At 42.9% G+C, this 23,400-nt stretch overlaps 1 protein-coding gene across 5 annotated transcripts in view; it reads right to left on the bottom strand.

The window, feature by feature from the left end:
* ITGBL1 (integrin subunit beta like 1) overlaps positions 1–23,400 on the bottom strand; it is a 209,332-nt gene that overhangs the window by 6,223 nt on the left and 179,709 nt on the right. For all 5 annotated transcript variants that reach the window (XM_024123118.2, XM_055089327.1, XM_028497570.1 and 2 more), the window contains 2 exons: positions 17,544–17,660; positions 2,912–3,058 (listed from right to left, as the gene is read on the bottom strand). In XM_024123118.2, the coding sequence (XP_023978886.1) occupies positions 2,912–3,058; positions 17,544–17,660 (264 nt within the window). The remainder of the gene's footprint in view (positions 1–2,911; positions 3,059–17,543; positions 17,661–23,400) is intronic.

Below are 23,400 nucleotides of genomic sequence, written 5' to 3'. Positions count from 1 at the left end.
GAGCAGCTGGGCCCGTGAGCCATGGCCGCTGAGCCTGCGCGTCCGGAGCCTGTGCTCCGCAACGGGAGAGGCCCCGACAGTGAGAGGCCCGCATACCACAAAAAACAAAACAAAACAAAACAAAACTCACTACCCGTTGAAGGATAAACAAATAGTTTAGACAAATATGCTTTCAACTCTTCATTGATACGTGGATATATTTCCCACCACCCAAAGCAAACAATTTGAAAAGGCATTAACTAGAGAGATTTTCTTGTTCTGTTTTGTTTCATTTTGAGGAAATGCCTTTGGGCCAATATTTAGTCAACCTATTTTTTTCTTTTTTCTTTTCTTTTTTTTTTTTTTTTACGTTTTCTACATTTATGAGGCTAAAAAATGAGTCACTCTCCTAAGAATGTAATGACTTTAATAAGAATGTTTATTTCTTGAAAAGGGACAACTCCTCCTTCGGAATGAAATTCAGTTTGGGCAATGACAGAGTGCTATTCACTAGTCCGGTGAGCATGGTTTTGTGTTTTCTTCCAGCACCCGCAATTGGACATAACTTAGCCAAGACCTGCTTAGGGACACTGTTAATGATGTGATAGTGTGTCTAGTAAACAGACACACACACAATTGCTGGTTTTTAAAATAAATATAAAAAAGCACACAAATTTTTTAATATGAATGGGTTTCTTCATTCAGTAGAGTTTATACGAAAAGCTAATATCCTTATTCTAAGGATGATGCCATTATGGAAAACGAACTAAAAGTACCTAAACTTTGTGATGTTGTGTTTGGACCTATGCTCAAAAAAATCCAATTCAGACAACTTAGTCATTCTCAGTACTCTTTTATACCCTCCATTCTGATCTGATAGCATTTTTTCTTCTTTCCTATTTCTTCCTTGAAGGTTAATTCCATTCCTACCTCCTTCCCTGTTTTCTTTATTAATCTCTTCCTCCTCAGGTCCTTCCCTTTGTCTTCCTTTTAACCTCTCCTTCCTCCTTTTTGGTTCTCCCAACAGAGCCTGAACCCAAAACAAAGTGTTTCCAGGAGCTGAGGCCCCCCCTGAGAACCAAACTGGTACGAGATTTGTTCGGGACTTGGAATTAGATTGAATTTAAGGGGAGAACAAACTGGGTACACAGTGATTGCCTTAAACTCGTTTGAGAGCCACCTGACTGCTGTAACTGCATTAGGTTGAGGGCATGGCCTTCTTGCCTGAACAATGAAAACACGAGCCTCAAATACAGGATGCCTGGAAACGAAGAACGTTGTTTTCTGTTGAAATGATCATGCTTGTATCAATTTTCAGCCTTCCTCCCCGGCACCCTATGTGGTCTCAGCATCCATCAGATTTTATCTCTGCAGCTGTGTCCAGAAGCCCCCTTCAACCTGACAGACAGCATCAGCCTTGAGAGAGAGGTGAAGCAACAGCCAGTGTTTAGGGGCACATCTCCGAGGCACATCCCGTTTCTGAGGGCTCCTCCATTGGTATTCAGAGATTCCCTTTCTTCCCTGTGTCTTCTTCAGAAAGATATTTACCTGTTAATCCTGCCCCAGGGTAGGTGTTCGAGGGTAAATGCAACTTCAGCTAGAGCCTTGCCCTGTCTGAAAGGGGCTGTCGGGGGATCATCTGTTCTGCAAGGAGGCTAGTGAGCTGAAGAAGAGAGCTGGGGAGCTCCAGGACATCTAGTTCCCTGCAGGGCAGCTCCCGAAAATTTAGTGAGAATCCGTGCACTTCCAGAATCTTCCTAGGTGTTTTCCTAGCCACTAGCAAAGAGGAATGTGACAGCCTCCTAGATGGGCCCATAGGCACTGCGAGAGCAGAATTTTAAAGTCTCTTGGAGAATTTATACAGAAACATCAACATCAAGATAGCTAAAATTCTATCTATTAATTAGTATTCTTTCTCTGCTCAGGGGAAAAAAAAACCCTGTTCTGCCCTTTTGTGGGTGGGGAAGGGACACTGGTGGGATGGCTTTTCTTCCAGAATCTGTTTCTGCAGTAAATGTTTGATTGAGTTAGTGGCTCCTAGTCAATCAACTTGAAGATTATAACCACTTTGAAGGCTTAAATTTTTTTTTAATATTAGGTTACACATGTGTGATTGGAAATTAGTGATTTTCAGACCAAAGAAAATTATACCAGAACTTTGGGACCCGTGTACTTTTTCCTTCCCTTTTTATGAAATGAATTATGTAGTCTCCTTTTATAGCCTCACATCCCTAACCCTCCCCTCTTCCACACACACTTCTACATACTTAGCCTCTGAAATTCCCAAAGGCCTATTTGTTGGCAGTTTAGACGCCTGTGATCACTTCTCTGCGGTTCTCGACTGCGTCATTTCACAGGTGAACCCAACAATTATCCTTTTGCCTTTTTGGCCCATTCAGTGCCCAGTCTATCTTGCTGGTTTTCTTCTTTATACAATCATCAATTCTTTTTATTCAGCAGTGACGCTGAACATAGCAAGGGCCCAGGGATCTTTTCACATGAAACCTGTCTCATGCATTTCATTTTCTCAGGCCCTGAACTTCATTTGGCAACTATTTTTTTTAATTTTAAAAATTATTTTATTATCGCTGGCATTTTCATTTATAGTGGCATTTATTTAGATCCACACACGCAGAGGAGGTGTGTGCCTGCGAGCTATAGTCCCTGGAGCTTTAGATAAACCCATTTTTCTATCACGAATTCACTTACAACTAAAGAAAGCAGCACACAGGTATATTTGAGACTCTCCTTTTGATAATAATTTCCATTATCGCTTGAATGGGAGAAATTCCAAGCTTAAGGTCTGGTCCGAGCAGAGGACAGAGGGGTCTGCGTTCAGCAGAGTGCAGTCTGCAGAAGCTGGTTGTACGTGCTGCCGTGTAAACCACGTGTCAGAAGAGCGATTCTGTCCAAAGCTGCCGCGGGTACTCACCCTTCCCCGAGCACAGTACGCCATCTGCCGATTCGCACAGACTCCTGCTCTGCTCCTCCGTCAGGTTACACTTCCGCGGATGCTGGCACAGCTTCCCGAACCATCCTCTCCCGCAAACGCAGCGACCACAGGAACACGTGCCGTGGCCTGAGAGGAAACCACAGGGTGGGGTGAGAGGAGTAGATGGGCGAAGAGCCAGCTGAGTCACAGTCTTTAGGAAAGAAATATGTAAACCGGAGTATCTCATTTCCTATCAAGCCAACACACTTTCTCCTTAGGCACGGTTCGGCATGTGAGTGTTTAAAAGAACTTCGCAACAGAGTTCTAGCTGCACACAATCCTCTTGAATGTCGCATCAGAGATGGGTTCAAGAGAGAAAAGAAAGCTTGAAACAATTTAAAATGGAATGTGACCATCCTTTCTTGATACACAGTACTTCCCCATTTGCATTTTTTATCAGGATGGAGTCTTCAGGCGTTTCCTCACTGTGCACGCCTTGACATCCAGACCAATTTGCAAGGCTAGTCAAGTCACCACTGCCTGCCCCATTTATTGATTACTCTCCTATCACTTACAAATAAAAACCAAAGGTTCACCTCCATACAGATGGCATCTGGCATTATATTACGCTCTCCCTGTGCTCCTCTGCTTGCTAATAAGAACAGATATAAGTGTAAGTAATGGTGTCTCCCTATTGCTGTATAGAAGTTAAAAACAGCACGAGGCTTAGACTCATATCTTTTTCTCCCTTTTGTTTCTGTCATTGGCTCCTGGTTTGGGGATGTTTATCTTTGGTGTGTACGCAACATTATATCTGCGACACTTATACACTGGCATATACACCTGACTAGTCTCTGGCCACCAACACTCCGTTCAATTGCATCATCTCCCATGTTAATTTCTCTTTCTTCCCATCAATGCTCTATTCTTTTTTCTATACGTGCATTACCTTACAGCCAGATCTCTCCAAAGAGAACAAACAAAACAGCTATTTGTTTGGCAAAATTTTACTAATTACAGGAAACTAAGGCTCAGAGAGATTAAGTAAGTTTTCCTCAAATCACACAACTCAACCATACAGGATCAGAACCTGACTCCAGTTTTCTCTAATTTCAATGTCCCCTCGTTTTCCACGTCACACTGACTGTGTATTTCATTTTGGAAACTAAACAATGACTATCAATCTGAGACACGTAGGAGCCTTTTCTTAATTCCTGTCTTTTTAAACTGCTGCATAGCATGAAGGTACACATTTGACGTTCGTGGGCACTTTCTTCTTAAGAAGTCTCTCCTATATTGGTTTTCATGATATTGGACTTTCCTGACCCTTTCAACCCTCCTCCTCCGTCTACTTATTCCTCTACTTTTTGTCTCACCCGATTAATGTAGGAATCCCCTGATTGTCTATCCTTAATCATCTTCTCTTATCTCTCTACCATCTCTCTCTTGAAAAATTCATCAAATCATAGGATTTCAGATAAGCACAGTGATTACAGGGCCCTATCTCCAGCCCCTCAATCTCTCTTAAATTCCTCTTAAATTCCATACTTCGTATTCTACTAGCATCAGAAATTGATACATCGAGACCTGCATGTATAATTTTCTTTCCAAAAGCTACTCTTCTGTATCACCCATCTCTTTTAACAGCCCAACTCTCCTTCCAGCCAACCAGTTCAAAATGATTCAGATCCTACTTGACTCTCTCTCACTTCCCTCATCCAAAGAGCTGCCAGATCCTGTTGAAACAACCTCAAAATTTCCACTCCTATCACCATTAGAAACCTTTGAGAAACCTTCTATCACGTCTTTCTCCAATATTCTCACTCTCAGCTTCCCATAACATGACTCTACTCACATCACAGACTAGAGATCTAGGACTGTGTGACTCTCTAATGCTTATGGGATGAAGTTCACCTACTTTAACCTTCCTTATGTCTTAGGTTCCTGAAGTAGATTCCCAGCTGCTTCTCCAACCTTACTTCTTCTCCCCTTCATACACTTCCTGACCCACTCATCTTTCCAGACATAGTTCCGGTGTTTTGCAGACTTCATGACTTTGGTGAGACGAGAATCCATGCCTTCTACTCTACACAACCAGATCCTGCTTAATTTTCAAAACTCAGGGAAAGTGACTACACCTCTGGAAGATTTTTCTAATATCCCCAAGTGGAATTCATCTTCTCCTCCTCTGAATTTCTATACTATCTTCTTTTTCACCTCTTGTGTAACATTTTTGTCTTCTGCCTCGTAATATGCAGTTATGTACCAGATAGACCCATTACTTGACTGAATTCTCTGATGGTAGGAATCACTTCTGATCCATCACTATAGTCTTCAGAGCGTCAAGCATTGCCTTAGACATAGTGGCTCCTCAAAAAACACTTGTAGAGTAAGGTTATTTTTCAACAAAACCCCCCTCTTATTTTTTCCCACAAATCCCAACTGACAACCATAAACTGAATACAGGACATGTTTACAGGTCATCTGGTTAATGAACTGTCCTTCAGAGTCAACGGACTGTTTCTTAGATGGCTCTGTTTTATTTCTATGTCCTTAGAGTGGAATGAAGTTAGCAAATCTGTGTAAGAGTTACATACTCAATGAATCGTTATGAAACTGATTCTATCTTGACTTCTCCAATAAAACAAAAGTCCACTTAAAGTGAAGCCTACTTTAGAAGTTCAAAACAAGTTATCCAAGTTATCCACCTTCAGAGGCAGATAATGTGTGATACAAAAAGAAGAAGGAGGAGGAGGAGGAGGAAGAGAAAGAGGGCTTTTTAGCATCAATACCATCAAGCTATGGACTTTTCAAATGTTTATGCTTCTTACGAGCCCTGGGTTAGTAAGAATTACCATCATTTGACATAATTGGAATAATTTAATCTCTATGGCAGAGAAAGACATTCTGCGTTTGATTTAGGATATCACTGAGAATGACTAAACGATGCCTCACCACAAGTAATTTAATATAAAATTTATATGCAAGGAAATAGGAGATTGTTTTTCACTTATCACATCCTTCTGCAAAGTTACGTTGGCATCTAGCCCAGACAATGGACAAAATGCATTGGTATTTAAGTGTTTTGCTTTGCTATTTACATGACTTCTCTTTACTTAAAAAATGTTTTTTAAAGCTTTCAATAATATCTTCTTTATAAACTCTAATAATTTAGTCATCCACTCAAGAACTTTTTATTATGTACTAGGCATTTTACTAGCTCTACTCTCATGGGCTTATAGGCTACCAGGGGAGAAAACAAATAATGAGGAAACAAATACACTTGAGCTATGGAAGAATTTAGGAGGGTGTTGGTAGATTGAGCAGAGAGAACATTATTAACTGGAGTGGCCAGCTCTCTGACACCCAGTGGCTGAGAAAGAGCCAGATAGCTAACGTTCTGGAAAAGTTAATGAAGATTCTCAGAATAAGAAAGAGCTTCACATGTTATAGGCAGTGAAAAAAAGGCCAATGTATTTGAAGAGTAATGAGTAAGAAAAAATGAAAAAATAATAAAGTTGGAGAAATATTTAGGAATGAGAACATAGAAAATTATTTGTTCTTGGTAAGGTGTCTACATTTTATTCCAGGAGGAAGGGGAAATCATAGAAAGGTGTTACGCAAGAGAGGGGTGTGTTATAATTTATGGTTTGCAAATTCATTTTGGCAACTGGGTGGGAGAAATTAAGGTGTGCTGGGAGGAAGTGAGGATGGGAAAAGTGAGAGAGTATTGCAGAGTCCAAGTGAAAGGTGATGCAGGCTTCAAGCAGGGTGGTGGCAGTGCAAATGGGGAGAAGTGGCTGGAGATCTACCTTGATGGGGGTATCCATGGAACTTGCTGCTGGATTGTACGTGGCAGGTGAGAGAAAGAAAGGACTTGTTTTCTGACTCAAGAAATCCTGTGAATAACGATGCTATTTAATAGATATGGAAGCTGCAGGAGGGAGAGGTTGAGGGCAGAAAATCAGTTCCATTTTGAACCTTGTGTGTCTGAGATACTCTTAAGACAACGAAGGAGAGGCCAAGTAAGCAGCTGACACAAACCTGGTGTTTGAGGACAGGTTGGAGCTAGGTCTGTATGTGTTGGAGTTTCCAAAAGGAGATGGCATTTAAAGCTTTAGAAGTGAATGAGCCCACCTAGGGAGAAATAAGTTTTGAGAAACTCCAATATTTAGGGTAGGGTAGAGGGGAGAAGCCAGACAAGTAGCGTCATCCAGTCAAGAAGAAGAAAAATGAGATGACTGTATTGTCTTGTAAGATGACAAGGAGAGTATTCCATAAAGGAGGCCTAGTGAGTAGAATGGTCCTGAAAATTGGAGTTAAAAAAAAAAAAGACCATAAAGGTCATAAGAGTATTTCAGTCAACTTTTGCCAGACCAACCCTACTAAGTTGTCTCTTTGGCCTATGAGTGGAACATCCAGGGGTAGCAGAACTGGGAGAATCATCTCTATACACCATTCAGTGAGAACAACATCTCTGCTTGGTGGTAGAATCCACAGTGAGGTTATCTGTGTATAATAAGTGTATGATAGATCATTCAAGAATGAACCTGTAGAGAGAACCAGCCTAATGAATCATTTGAAGTCCACTAAATCTGCCTTCACGTGACTTCCCAACTCTTCACACAGGTGAGCAATTTTCCATTCAATTTTCATTTCCAGTGCCATTCATCCTCTCCCAGATACTCACCTCCTGGCATCTGGCACTCCCCCCAGGCAACAGAAATTTTTCTTCCTATTCTCTTCCCTTCCCCCACACCAAAATATTCACCAAGAATGCTCTGGATAGGTGTTGTCCAATGTAGTAATCACTAGTCAATGTGACTAATTAAATTTATTAACATTCAGTAAAATTTAAAATTCAGTCTCTCAGTTGCACTAGTCACATTTCAAGTGTTCAACAGCCATATGTGGCCAGTGGCTACAGTATTGAATAAGGCAGATGTGGAACATTCCTATCATCTTTGAAAATTCTATTGAACAGTGATGCTCTAGACAATGACATTTCCAATGAATCCATGGGCTCCGAGACACACTTCCTCAATACACTGCAGTGACGGTTCTCAATCAGGAAACTGACACATGAAGGTATCTAATTGCATCAGATACTACATATTGCCTGCCCAGTATTCTTTTCCCCTTGTTAATACTAGGGGAGGCCTCATTTTTTTCAGAGAGGTGATCATAGTTCATCTGGAAAATATTTGATTACTCAGACTCCTTTTGACCTAGAGGTGCCCCTAGGACTTCGCTCTAATAAGTGATATATACGAGAAAATCTCTTGGGTGAGGTTTCCAGGAAAGCTATTGTCTTCCAAAGAAAATGGGACAGACCCAGCTAGCACGTTATCCTTTGCCCTTTGCCCTTTGTCCTATTTTCCCTTTCTTCTCTCCTGGAAGATGAGCGCAATGGGAGATTTTCAAGGAGCGTGACAACAAAAGTCATACTCGGAGGGCAGAGAGGAAATGAAGAGAGAAGGTGTGTGGGACTCTGACGGCTCTCAGGTAGTTACCTCACCACCCATCCATCCCTGGAGCGACAATCTGCAGGCTTGTAGCTGAACACGGTCCTAACTGGTTGTGTGGTGAGGCCATTCAAGATGGCTGCTCCCCTGCTCTCTGTCCATCCCCTGCTTGACCAGTCCCTGCTTCACCCAGTTGACCATCCAATCCTCTTAATTATAGGCTTAATAAGCATACTGTTTATGTACTTGCCCCGTGCCCCAGCCACTGGTTTCCCTGGTAACTGATGAGCCAACCTGACATCAGTTCCCCCCATAAATGGTAACCTCCTCCTCCCTGGAGTAGCAAAGATTGCTGCCATGTCCTGCTGTCTGCCATAAATGGTGCGGTGTCACTCCAGGACCTCTTGCTGAAGACTTGTAAGATCCCCTGCCCGATAAATGACTGATGTCTCTTTCTTCAGTCTCCAGGTTGGGCAACTACAAAGCTTATAGGCCTGCAGGGTGCAGCCCAACACTGGTACACTTACAAACTCAGGAAAGAGGTTCGTGATTTTAAGATGTAATTTGGAGATAATCACACTGCTACCCAGGTTGTCCAGCTAGGAAAGGCGTGGCCTGAGTGAGTGGTCTGAAGCTTCCTCAGCGTGAGAACTCCAGCAATGCCTGGGAAGGGGGTAGTCGTCACTGAACTCATACCCTCAGGCTGCCTGATCTTCTTCAAATTGCAGCTACAAACCAAAGAACTCCCTGAAGAGATGAAATGTGAACTGACTGTATAATTAAGAGGCAGCTCTTCATTATCCCTTCTTGTTTCTTAAATCGTACTCATAGTCTCATTTCAGGAGCAGAGAGGACAAAGGAAAAGCAATAACCAGGCCACTTCTTAGTCTCCTCCTGGGAATAGGGAGTACAGGAGGGAGATCTCTGGTTTAGCTAATATTCGTTCAAAACAATTAAACACACATGAGCCAACATGCAGATATATTTTCCTTATGAAATCTTAGACTCAAGTACCCTAAAAATGAACACATCTTAGGGACTACCTCTCTGGACGAAGTGTGTTTTTTTTTTCAGTAGTGACACCTGATTTTAAAAATCCACGCATGTGTAGGTCACATGAAATGTTTGTTGTTAATAGAGATGTTTGGAGAAGACCCACACGTGGTCTATGATCACTGAACATGACTTACCAGTAAGTAAGTGAGGCATATGGTCTTACTGCCTATTGACTTTCTCTTGGCCAGCCACTGTCATGACCCTCATTTTCAGGTTGTAATTTTGGTGCAGTCAAAACTGAACTGCTTAAAATTATGTAATTGCCTACATTCACCTTCAGGTACAGTTGCTAATAGATCCCAGCCTCCCAGAATTGGTTTACTCACTTTCAGTGTTATTGTTGGGAAGGTGGGTAAACATCATTGGCTCTTAGTTCTCATGGGCCCGCTGATTAGGTAGGTTTACAGTTATTTTTGGTTTTACTTATTCCTTGTTTGCTAAAGTGCTCAGGGAGTCCCTGCTTTGGAGCCAGGGACCCGCATTTTGATCTCTGGACACACATTAGATATGTGCTTCTTGTCCGTCCCTCCAGGTGAAAGGCCACAGACACTATGGCTCGGTGTCTGGCAGTGAACTGAGAAAATTACCCAAATCAGTGATGTCAATTTTGTTCTCGGAAGCTACACCAGAGGGATGACGTTAGTGTGTTTCACACACTCCTAGTAGTGAGATTCGTTTCCCACTGGCTGCCACATGATGGGGAGACCAAATGCTTTGAAAAAAGCAGCTGCCATTCCTTCCTCAAGGCACAGAACTGCTGATTTGTATGATGCCAACTTCCTTCCAAAACATTCTGTAGCTGGTGAATCAAGCAATCTAAAACAGATGTATTTTTTTGTCCTGCTTTGGAGATGGACACTTCAATGAACTCCGTATCGCTCAGATGTTGAGGCTTCTCTGGCTTAGAAGTCTTATGCCCCACAGGAGCCCAAAATCTCTTCTAATTATTCCTTAAGCATAGCTTCCAGAAAATCCGCAAGGGACATGCCTGGTGGCACAGTCACTGCACTCATGGAAGCCAAAAACCATGGCATTCCCATAAGACATTCATAGTTTATTCACAATCCCTCCCAATCTAGTTGAAATGTATCGATCATAGGTCACATTACCATGAGCAATGTTGCCTGGTAACATTGGCATCTACCATCTTCATCTGTTTCCAGGGAGCTGGAGTGGGGAGGTTAACAGATGGTCAGAGTCTCTTGCAGCAAGGTAAAGGGTTTTGTGAGCCTGTTGTCCATATTATTTCTAATACTGTCTCCAATACATCCAAGTTTTTCCATCTTTACCGTTCTCCATCTAGCTAAACCACCTTCATCTCTCACCAGGACTCATCTGCTAAATCCCCGTTCACCCACCGACCCCACAAATACACACTCCTCCCAGCAATCCAAACTTCACCTGGCAGCCAGAGGTACTTTTTTAAACAGAGCGATAACGCTATTGTCTTGTGTAAACCCCTTGTATGGCTTCCGATCATCGCTTGAGTAAAGCCCCAAATCATCAAGACGGTTTACAAAGTCTGTCATACCCTGCTCCTCTTTGCATTCTCATCTCCTATCACACAGGCTTTCTCTCCAGTTCTCAGAAATCCCTTGAACATGTCACCCTCCCTTCCCGCATACGCCTTGGTACGCTTTGTTCTGTGACTCCTGGGTCGCACCCATCTCTCCTCACCTGGCTACATTCTATGCATTCAGTTACCAAGCACGGTGGTCATAATGCTTAGCTGATTAACACATGTCAAGCACATGTCAGGCATCATATCGTTTTTACCAGATAGGAAGGCATTAGCGAAGCCTTCCGTAGCCTCCAGTCTATGTCAAAGCCCCTATCATGTATGTTTCCATTGAACTAGTGCTTCTCCCTCCAGACCATCCACCTCCTTATCCTTCCGTTCTCAATGTTACCCTTCAAGCATAATCATCAACTCCAATAGATTCACCACTGAATCTCCAGGGCTGGCAAACAGTTTTTGAGCTGTCTGAGCTGGAGCTCAACAACTATTTCTTGAATTAAAGAAAAAAATAAACGATTACGTCAGTTTCAACCATGCAGAATGTGGAGGAATTTCTGCATTGGAAATATTTAACTCGAATTTGAAGAGTACGAAGCCAGGAGGGAATGATGCTAAGAAATCCTCTTGGCAGACACTGACCTCAAGATAAAAGAGGAAGAAAGAGGGCTTCCCTGGTGGCGCAGTGGTTAAGAATCCGCCTGCCAATATAGGGGACCACGGGTTCGTGCCCCGGTCCGGGAGGATCCCACGTGCCGCGGAGCGGCTGGGCCCGTGAGCCATGGCCGCTGGGCCTGCGCATCCGGAGCCTGTGCTCCGCGACGGGAGAGGCCACAGCAGTGAGAGGCCAGCGTACCGCAAAAAAAAAAAAGAGGAAGAAACAAGCGGAGATTACTCGAGGACAGTAAACAGTGAGCAGAAAAGACATGCAAAGGCCATTTCTAGGGAAATGCTAAGATTTATTGGTAAGCTCTGAGAGATGAGCAAGAAAAAAAGATCAAGTGGTTATGAGAGAAATGAGAGAAGAAACAGGGGGAAGGTGTTTCTGAGGTCCAGGAGACCATGTCAAGGGGGATTCTGAGTAGAGTAACCGCAGCTCTATGCTGAAAAGCGGTCACGTAGAATGAGACCTGAACGGCACCCTGGATTTGGGCAACGAAGAATTACGAAAAACCCCAGGGAGTCGGTTATACAGAATGATGGGAGACAGAGCAAGTTTCCATGGGTTGAAGATTGAACCAAGAGGAATGCAGACATACAGGTCAGAGGTAAAGGCATCAAGGAGATCAAAAATATTTAAGGACATGCTTGTGTTTGAGGGGCAGTGCTGAGCTTTACACAGAGCAAGTATGCAATGCGTATTTGCTGATTTAATTATTACATGATAGGATATTATGAAATAAGAAAAGATGTTCTTATGATAATGGATGTTTTCAGATAGACTGAGAAATATAGAAACTTTGGCGATGCATGCTCTTATTCAAGCCCTAACGGCCAGTGTCTTCTTACCTGTTCTCCTCCCTGCTTGCAAACCCATGAGAAGCTTCTCCATGGAAGGTGCCCTGCTGAGTAAGAGCCACTAAAAATACTTCTGAGATGCATATGGCCACTTTGATTTGGTAGCTCAGTGTCAAGTGGGAGGATAGAAACTGCATTATGCAAAAAGAACAGACAGGAGAATTCATCTATGCCGTCCAAAATTGAAGACAAGACAGTCACAGTTCTGAATAAACTGTGGTTACAAAAGGAATTAACAAGCAGGCGTGGAGCTCTGTTCTGTGTCTCATAGAGTTTACTGGAATCCACAGCATAAAATTCCACCTGAGTGGTTATGTCTATCATTCTCTCTATATGTATGTAACACTAATGATATCTAATGTATATACATATGACACATGTGCTAAGTACTTTATACACATTAACTCACTTAATCTCACAATAACCCTACAAGAGACATACATTATACTCATCTTTTAGAGGTGAGAAATGGGGGTTATGTAAATTGCCTCAGGTCATATGGGGAGTAAGTGGCAGAGCCAAGGTTGCAACCAAGAAACCAAGTAGTCTTAACTACTGTACTATATTGCCATTTACATTTCTAAATAGTTAAATACTTTTACATAAATGTTTGTGAAAGGAACTCGTGATCCCCTTATCAGCGGGTTTACTATGTCGTATACTTTAATACTGAAATTACTGTACGGTCAAACTTGTTAATTAATGGCATGTTTCTTGTCATTTCTGTCCAGAGAACAGCTGAGACATAAATGAAATTCAAGGCTATAATAGCCAAGGCTCAAATAATTCCTTCCATAAAGCAGTGCTCAGAAAATAGAGGAGTTAAAAATCACAGTACCTTGATTAACTGTCTTAAATCATAACTACGGGCCAAGTGCAAAACTCACGTGGGAGGTGATGTTTCCAGTGAGAACATGAATTACAGTTTATCTTCAGTATTCAAAGATTCCGTATTTGATAACTTGCCTACTCGCTAAAATTTATTTGTATCCCTGAAATCAACACTCGAGAAGCTTTCCAGGCCATTTGAGAACACGGGCTGAATGGTGAAAAAATTGAGTTACCTGAGGTTCACATTCCCAGAAAAGATCAAAGAAGGTCACACTCTGCCTTCTTTGTTCAGCTCTTACACTGTAAACAAGTGTCCTTTTCCCAATATACTTGGTGCTGTACACTTTGCATTTTTGTGCTTTTTGTTGGTGATTTCACCGTTTTTAGATGGCCCCCAAGTATAGTGCTGAAGTGCTATCCAGTGTCTCTAAGTGCAAAGAAGGCTGCGATGTGCCTTACGGAGAAAATCTGTGAGCCAAATAATCTTCATTCAGGCGTGAGTTACAGGGCTGCTGGCCGAGTTCAATGTTAATAAATCAACTATATATGACACAATATGTCTTTACATAGACACACACATAAAACAAGGTTATGTATTGGTTGGTTGATAAAAATGCTGCAAATAGAGGCAGGAACCTAGCTAGTCCCGTATTTCCCTCAGGAGCAGTGAGTCAGTATTTGCCAAATCCCTGTTCAAGACAACTTTATAGACCACAGCCACCATGAATACCAAGACTAGACTTATCTTGTTGAGGAACACTAACAGAGCATCAGTGTGGACTGTAAACCATGTGCAGCTTTTCTAGCTACAGGTCACTTCAGATACACGTGAGCTGACCACTGATGGGGACATCTCTCTCCCTCTCCTTCCTGGAACTATCCTCCTCCAAGCAATAGGACTGACCATCAGAGTAAAGAGTCACAAAAAACTACACACTGGAATGTGTACAGATGTGTGCATTGGCCCTAGTGCAGAACCTGTGGCAGAATTTAAGGCTCCAGGCTGTCAACTGGGCCGCAGAGCTCAGATGAAGCAGGAGAAGGTAAGTGAAGCCAATCGTTGTTACCTACGGACAATTTTAAATTATTGGTATTGGACTTCCCTGGTGGCGCAGTGGTAAGAATCCACCTGCCAACGCAGGGGACATGGGTTCAAGCCCTGGTCCGGGAAGATTCCACATGCCGCGGAGCAGCTAAACCCATGTGCCGCAACTACTGAGCCCGCGTGCCACAACTACTGAGCCCGCGTGCCACAACTACTGAGCCCGCGTGCCGCAACTACTGAGCCCGCGTGCCACAACTACTGAGCCCACGTGCCACAACTACTGAAGCCCACGTGCCTAGAGCCCATGCTCGGCAACAAAGAGAAGCCACCGCAATGAGAAGCCCACGCGCCGCATCAAAGAGTAGCCCCCGCTCGCCGCAACTAGGGAAAGCCCACGCGCAGAAACGAAGACCCAATGCAGCCAAAAAAAAAAAAAAAAAAAAAAAAAAAGGAAATTACTGGTATTATCTTAACCCCAAGTCTCTCAAGGACATTATCTGAATGTCAAAGTGAAATTTAAGAATAACAACACAAAATATTTTCAAGAAAAATTTCCAAGGTGTGTTTCCTTTACCTACTTGAAAAATGTTCCAAGATCTTTCGGTCAGTAAAATGTCTTTAATAAAATCTAAAATATGAAATTAAAATGCATAGGTGATTTCCTAGAGCCGGTTGCTAAAATTTAAGAAGAAACACCAAGAGAATCCATCCAATTATATTGATCAAAGATGCTTTGCTTATCTGATTACTGTTGTACTAATATTTGTTGGCTGCTAGCTGACACAGGAGAAGCAGCAAAGTTTTTCCCAACCTTGAAAATACGTTTGTGCTCTGATAATTATGTTCCAATACCATCTATATTTGGGAAGATCAACCATCTAAGAATTAATCTCTAAATGTGTAAGCAAGGATCTCCCAAATCGTAGCCAAGGCTCTACCTGGAGGATAAGATATATTCGCCTGTCTCCAGCTACTGCCTAGTCTACTGTGCCACATCCTGTATCCAATCAGAGAGGATGGATTGCACGGTAGGAAAATCTAGACAGTGGTAAAGAATGAGAACCTGAACTATCCAGAGAGGATAGACCACCCGGCGTGAGAGTTGCAGTCCTTCGGCACGTGTATTCTGGCAGCTGCAGGGGTCCCCCAGCAACGTCATCCTTTCTGTTAGGATGACTTTCACTTGGCACCCCCTGGGTTCTCTGCCCCGAGGTTTTCTCCAGCCGCAGAAGGCTACTCTGATCCTGTACCTGTGAGGCATGCTGGATGCTGCCTGGCAGTTAACGTCTCCTAGAAGCAATCCTTAACCAATGACTGATGATATAAGAATTGTGTGTTTTACTCGGGCTCCTAGAGTTCCATCCTCTGTGCTGGGATGAAGCTCCAGTTGATCACAGCAGTAACTGGGTTGACAGCACAGTCTTAATCGGCTGCCCCTCCTCCATGCCACACTTTCCCACTCTCCTACCAGAAACCTCCTCCCCTTTCCAAGGACTGGCATCCAAATCCTTATCTCAGATTCTTACTTCTCATAGAGTTTCTCTACAAAAAAAATTCTAGTCTCTGGGGCAATTATATTTCTGATTGTATATCAAGTAATTGGTGTTCTGGTTTGTACATTGGTCTTTTACTAGTTTGGCTAATGGGAGTCAGGTCCCCCTGGGACACAGAGGACTCTGGGTAGATGGACAAATCCAGAGTGTAGACACACAGAGTCAAGAATTAGTCTAAAAAATTATCACTTTGTGAGATGCTTTCTCACTTACCTAGTAAACATCTGATCTCTTCTAACAAGCAGATATATAGATTTGCTTTCATCTTTGGCTTCCTCCCCAAAGATAGAGAGAAAGAGAGATTCGCTGGGGGAAGGGGGGACCGGTCATTTAATGGGTATGTAGATATGACAGGTTTGTAAAATGTCAAGTACTTAACAACAACAATAAAAAGGACTATAATCCGTTTAGATATGTCTGATAACTAACACGAGTGAAAAGAGAACCTAAACTAAAAATAATATTGACATAATGTCACAACAGTGGGATATCACTCTGGGGGAAATTGTGGTTTAGAGAGAGATCTGTGAACTGAACTCCACAGCTCCAACCCTGAGTCTGGCACTTTTCAGTAATGGGACATTAACACCTCAAACCTCATTCCTTTTCCATTTGTGAAATGAGAAAAGCAGGAACGATCTCTGAGGATGTCTGTCATGGGAACTGCGAGAGATAAACCACCCGGCCCAACAGGTATTGAAAAGGGCCTTTTCCCTTGGCTCACAGAGAAAGGAAAGAAGAAAATATTTTTGATCAAATTCCAAGTGTTTTATAGTTGGTTAGAGAGAGAGTAGCTAGATAGATATACACAGAGGTCAGAGAGATGATAGAGATGGGTGGTGTGCCAGCCTTCCATCACTGTACGTACATGTGCGGGCTTTTCCCCCAATAATAGTGCCCAACTGCATTATGATAATTATCTTAAAGAGATAGAGTTATATTCTTTTAGTGTGATTCTGCGTCCAGTTCACCTCAATTGTCCTGGAAACCTGGAAGGAACCGCAATCGGCATGCACCCTCTCTACAATATGGAGCTTTGCAAGACTGAACTAGAACGATGGTGACCCCCTTTCCCTCCCCTGGATGAAGCTCAGGTGGACACTGGCAACATTCTACCCCTGGGACTGTCCTTTCTGCTGTGTTAACCTTCGTGACGACCCTCCATCCGCCTCATTCTTCCTTTGCACTGTTGATTACTTCAGAAAGTTCGTTTTGGGGTCTCAGAGCCATCATGGAAACTGAGTGTATATCTCTTGTGATTGTGTAATTAACTTGGAATATAGTCTGCTTTATTTTCCAACTCTCAGGTGATACTTACTTCCCCGATCCGTTTTTATCAGTAATCAAAACTGTAAACTGTTTGGTTGAAGCGAACCCTTTCACTGTCTTCAGAGGACTTGGTTTAGTCTCCACCATCTTGTATCGATAGCATGCTTTATCCTTTCACATACATACACATGGATAAAATCAAGAGTCCAAGGTCCTCACCAACCTTACGGTATATTGCTTTTAGGTCTAATTGTGTATTGCTTTTTGTTTCTCTTCTTTTTAACAGAATTTTTTATTTTAAAAAAAAGGAGAAGTAGGATAAGAAAGGCAGGTGAAGCAGGCTTCACGTAGGGAGCAGAGGGTTGTGAGGATGGCTCACCTCCACAGACCACGCCGTCCAAGTCTTCGCAGCGGCGATTGTCACACTCACACGTCTTGCCATATACCCTGCCGCCTCCCGGAGGGTAGCAAGTGCATTCGCCACACTCACACTTACCTGCAAAACACAAAGGCAGAGTGCACTCAGTAGGAGGCTCACAGAATCAGGAAGGCTTTGAAAGGAAGCAAGCATCCTATCAGACTTCCTGGACCAGTTCTAGTCTGTGGCTGATAATAGCTCAGCAAATACCTTTCCCTACCTCCCTAAGGTTAAGCTGAAGGTCAAGCACAAATGCTTGAGGAGGTCGGTGGGAACTGAAGTGACAACTCCTGGCTCTTGTCGTTCCCATCTTCTACTCTCCGCTTTCCGTTTCATTCATTTTTGAAGAATAATCCAACTATTAAACTCTCTGGGTATTTCATATTCCACTTATGATGAGACCATTTAACATAACTGAGTCAATTTTATATATTTTGACATAATTTGCCATAATGTGGTCATTTAAAAAATGATTTTTAGTGTGGGTCTGTCTGCCACATCAGAAAAAAAAATGTTCACAGGTACATTTCAACCTGATATTTTAGTGATGATTTGCCATCAGTTTTTGAGTTCATAGAAGTCATTTCAACATGGAACACATGTCTGAGTGCATGTCCTAAATATCTTATTATCCTTGACTTAAAGTTGAAAAGTATAAACATGTTTTGGAATGAGTTTGGTTCATAGTTTGGGGATTTCTTAACTATTTATCTTTATGTCTTTTGTCATTATTTCTGGAGCTGTAACTATGCCTCAAACACTATAATTCCTTCAATTCTGTCTTTTTGTTTTCATAATACCACACATTGACTAGCATTATCACTATCATTTTACTAAACAGGAAATGGAGACATACTGAGGCCAAGCTACTTTCCCTGCTGAACCAGTTCTTAAGGGATAGATTCAAAATTTATATCCATTCTCATTACACTTAAAGTTTGTGCATCTAAACATTGAGCCGTATTGTATCTTAATATACTCATGATGAAGCACCAGGACGCTATATGAGAAAGTACATTTCTTTTTCCTGAGGAATTGGTACTGGTTTGCCGGAAATCCAGCTGAGTGACTACTCTGAGACATCTGTTACTCTCTGTCATTATCCCAACGATCATAATTACACACCCACTGAAATGATCATAAGATACTTCAGGGCTGACCCTGCAATGTTGTTAGTCATTCTGTTGCTGCATTTGTATCTCGTTAAAGAAATTCTGAGCTGGGATATGATGGAAGAAAGAAAAATTAGTATTTAGAATCATATAATTTCAGAGCTGTAATTAAAGATAATCGAATGCAGTGACTCATAATCTTTTGTGGCAGAAATGGCGGGGTTATGATCCCTTTGAGAATCCAGTGAAAGATATGGCAATAGGTAATGGTGTTCTGGCCACCCTTCAACCCATCTCTCCTCCAACTTGGAGGCAGTGCCAAGTTCAGCAGGAGTCAGAGCCCCTCCTCTTTCCCCAATGATACCCCCTCTTGCTATGGGCTGGCAGACAGAACAGAGACACGCCAGACGCTCTTGGCCGGGGCTTGGATTCGTGAGGGTGAAAGCAAGGCACAGGGTTGTGGCAGAATGCCAAGTGTGACAGCATAGCAGTGAGCATCCAGGGGTAGTAGAGCTCGGCACACAGAGGCTGAAGTTCAAGAGTGATGGCTGCAGGGGCTGGTTCTCGGCAGTGCCTTGCTTTGCTGGGGTGCTGCGTGAGCTGATTGTCCAAGCTTGTGTTCTGAGCCTAAACTCTTCTAATAAAATGATTTTTCATCCCAGTTAATGACCTCGGTTTCTGTTGTACACAATCAAGAACTCTGACTGGTAGACCCCAGATCTCTCCCTGGAAAGATATACCAGCACGTGTTTATTTGTTATAAAATATCAGGAGGATCCATGACTTTCTGCAGATTATTTAATAGATGAGGAAACTCAAGTACGCTGAGGCTAAATGACGTGCTTAAGGCCAGCAAAGTAGACATCAGCAGTATTGGTGCTAGAACCCAGATTTTCGGAGCCCCGGTTAATCTCCTGCTGTGCATAAGCATGCTGGTTCTCTCATAGGTAGATGTGTGGGAAGGACAACAACAATACAGATTGTGGAGAGAGGCAAAATATAGGACCATCAGCAGTGTGGCCCTGTATGGTTAACTAGTCCATGGTGGACAGATGTGGGAAACTTCAACCACATCATTCCTGACAGGTAATCCACTTCCAGTTACCAGGAAAACAACACTTTTTAACTTTGAGGGCATATGGATTTATGCTGACCATTTTATTAGCATTTTGAGGCATACAGGAAGTTTCTTAAATATGTATTATTGGCTTCTTTGAAAAGGATGAACTAACTACTGGCATATGTGTTTAAATATCTCCATTTCACTGTTTTCATTCTGGATAGGGTCTTCTATTTCTCCCAATCTCCCAATTTATCCCCCCCACCTTTTATACAGTTGGATAGTAAAGTGTTAATATACGGTCCTAGGTACCTTTTTTTCCCTGATAGATTGTAATTCAAGCATCTGTTTAAAATATCAGACAATAGGGCTTCCCTGGTGGCGCAGTGGTTGCGCGTCCGCCTGCCGATGCAGGGAAACCGGGTTCGCGCCCCGGTCTGGGAGGATCCCACGTGCCGCGGAGCGGCTGGGCCCGTGAGCCATGGCCGCTGAGCCTGCGCGTCCGGAGCCTGTGCTCCGCAACGGGAGAGGCCACAACAGAGGAAGGCCCACAAACCACAAAAAAAAAAAAAAAAAAAAAAGACAATAATTAACCATTTTGCAATTCATTTTTTAGGCCATGTATCTGTTGGTGTTTTAAAAATATGTTAAGGAGAGGCCACAGCAGAGGGAGGCCCACATACCACAAAAAAAAAAAAAAAAAAAAAAATATGTTAAGGCAAATATTAGCTGAATTAACTTTATGTATGTAGCTCTAATTTAGTTTATAGGATTCAGTAGATTCTGATGGGATGGCCAAGCATTAAGCATCAAGAAAGGCTAATTTGTCACAGATAGAAAGGTAAAGAAGAGTAAATTCTTCATGCTGTCCACATTTTTTTTTTTTTTTTTTTTTTTTTTTTTTGTGGTACGCGGGCCTCCCTCCGCTGCGGCTTCTCCCGTTGCGGGGCACAGGCTCCGGACGCGCAGGCCCAGCGGCCATGGCTCACGGGCCCAGCCGCTCCGCGGCACGTGGGATCCTCCCGGACCGGGGCGCGAACTCGGTTCCCCTGCATCGGCAGGCGGACGCGCAACCACTGCGCCACCAGGGAAGCCCGCTGTCCACATTTTAAAGGGCATTATTTTGCTGTCTCAGTTCACAACTTCACTCCATTCACTACCAGGACGTAGACCTGCCAGGTAAATTTCTGCTCATCCTTTAAGATCCAAAGTAAATTCCACCAAATCCATGACACTTGCACCCTCCTAATCACTCATCTTCACAAAAACACCAGAATTAACTGCACTTCTCATGTGTCCTCATAATGTTTAAACCAATATTTATTGAACAGATGCACTAAATAATAATCACATGTAAATAGTTTGGTAACATTGACACAAAGCATGAGGTTTAATGGAAGAACTTGAATTTAGAATAAGACGTTTCTCCCTGGAATGCAAAGACATTTCCAATCACCTGAATACCTTCATTTGTGTTTTCCACAGTTACATCAATGAAATACGTTCCACAGCAAATTCATCACCTTTATTCACAAACTTACTCCTTTTCCTGGATTCTTTTATCCCGGAGAAGGTCGCTATTCATTTAATCTGTCACTGAGTCTTGAAAAAACTTGATGACATACTTGATTCCTTACTTCTTTTAATTAACCATTCTTCTCCTTTCAATTTCAAATTTCATAAAATCTACTTTCTTAAAACAAAGCTATGATGATGTAACTCCCCTTCCCATGATGGTCCCACATGACCTTTAAGGCAGAGATCAAATTTCTCAACAGGGCTTTCTACACAAGACCCAACTCACCTTCCTAAGCTTATACCCAACAATCACAGTGCACTCGTGTTCAGAGACTTTGTTTTTGTGCTCCATTTCTTCTCTCTGGCATGCACTCTACAACTTTCTCTATAAAATTCGACCTAGTGTTCAATAGCCAGCTTAAATCTGAAATCCTCTATAAACCCTTCCTTGCCATCCCTGTTTGGTCACCTGGAGGATTTGTTCCTTCTCTCTGATCCCACAGTACCTGGTGCACACCATTAGTAGATCAGTGAATGCACACTTTATACTAAATAAATACATGCCTGAACCCTACCATAAATAGTGATCTATTTATAGTCCAGGCTGATTTGTAACCTGTTAGCAGCCAGCAAAGTTCTCTGTTGAGGTAGTAGCAAACACAAGCCTCAGAATGGGAGAAAATATTTGCAAACGAAACAACTGACAGAGGATTAATCTCAAAAATACACAAGCAGCTCATGCAACTCAATATCAAAAAAACAAACAACCCAATCCAAAAATGGGCAGAAGATCTAAATAGACATTTCTCCAATGAAGACATACAGATGGCCAACAAATACATGAAAAGATGCTCAACATTACCAACCATTAGAGAAATGCAAATCAAAACCACAATGAGGTATCACCCCACACCAGTCAGAATGGTCATCATCAAAAAATCTACAAACAATAAATGCTGGAGAGGGTGTGGAGAAAAGGGAACCCTCCTGCACTGTTGGTGGGAATGTAAATTGATACAGCCACTATGGAGAACAGTATGGAGGTTCCTTAAGAAACTAAAAATAGAACTACCATATGACCCAGCAATCCCAATACTGGGCATATACCCAGAGAAAACCATATTCAAAACAACACATGCACCGCAATGTTCATTGCAGCACTATTTACAATAGCCAGGTCATGGAAGCAACCTAAATGTCCATCGACAGATGAATGGATAAAGAAGATGTGGCACATATATACAATGGAATATTACTCAGCCGTGAAATGGGACGAAACTGACTTATTTGTAGTGAGGTGGTTGGACCTAGAATCTGTCATACAGAGTGAAGTAAGTCAGAAAGAGAAAAACAAATACCGTATGCTAATGCACATATATGGAATTTTGAAAAGCGGTACTGATGAACCTAGTGGCAGGGCAGGAATAAAGACACAGATGTACAGGGCTTCCCTGGTGGCGCAGTGGTTGGGAGTCTGCCTGCCGATGCAGGGGACACGGGTTCGTGCCCCGGTCCGGGAAGATCCCACGTGCCGCGGAGCGGCTGGGCCCGTGAGCCATGGCCGCTGAGCCTGCGCGTCCGGAGCCTGTGCTCCGCAACGGGAGAGGCCACAACAGCGAGAGGCCAGCGTACCGCCAAAAAAAAAATAAAAAAATAAAAGACACAGATGTACAGAACAGGCTTGAGGGCACATGGGGAGAACGGGAAGCTGGCATGAAGTGAGAGAGCAGTAGTGACATACATACACTACCAAATGTGAAATGGATGGCTAGTGGGAAGCGGCTGCACAGCACAGGGAGATCAGCTCGGTGCTTTGTGACCACCTAGGGGGGTGGGATAGGGAGGTTCAAGAGGGAGGGGATAGGGGGATATATGTATACATATAGCTGATTCACTTCGTTGTGCAGCAGAAACTAACACACCATTGTAAAGCATTTATACTCCAATAAAGATGTGAAAATAAAATACTTTTTTTTTTTTTTTTTTTTGTGGTATGCGGGCCTCCCTCTGCTGCGGCCTCTCCCGTTGCGGAGCACAGGCTCCGGACGCGCAGGCTCAGCGGCCATGGCTCACGGGCCCAGCCGCTCCGCGGCATGTGGGATCCTCCCAGACCGGGGCGCGAACCCGG

Source organism: Physeter macrocephalus, chromosome 13, assembly GCF_002837175.3.
Source record: "Physeter macrocephalus isolate SW-GA chromosome 13, ASM283717v5, whole genome shotgun sequence".
Lineage (NCBI taxonomy): Eukaryota > Metazoa > Chordata > Mammalia > Artiodactyla > Physeteridae > Physeter > Physeter macrocephalus.
This window is presented reverse-complemented; position numbering and strand designations above follow the sequence as displayed.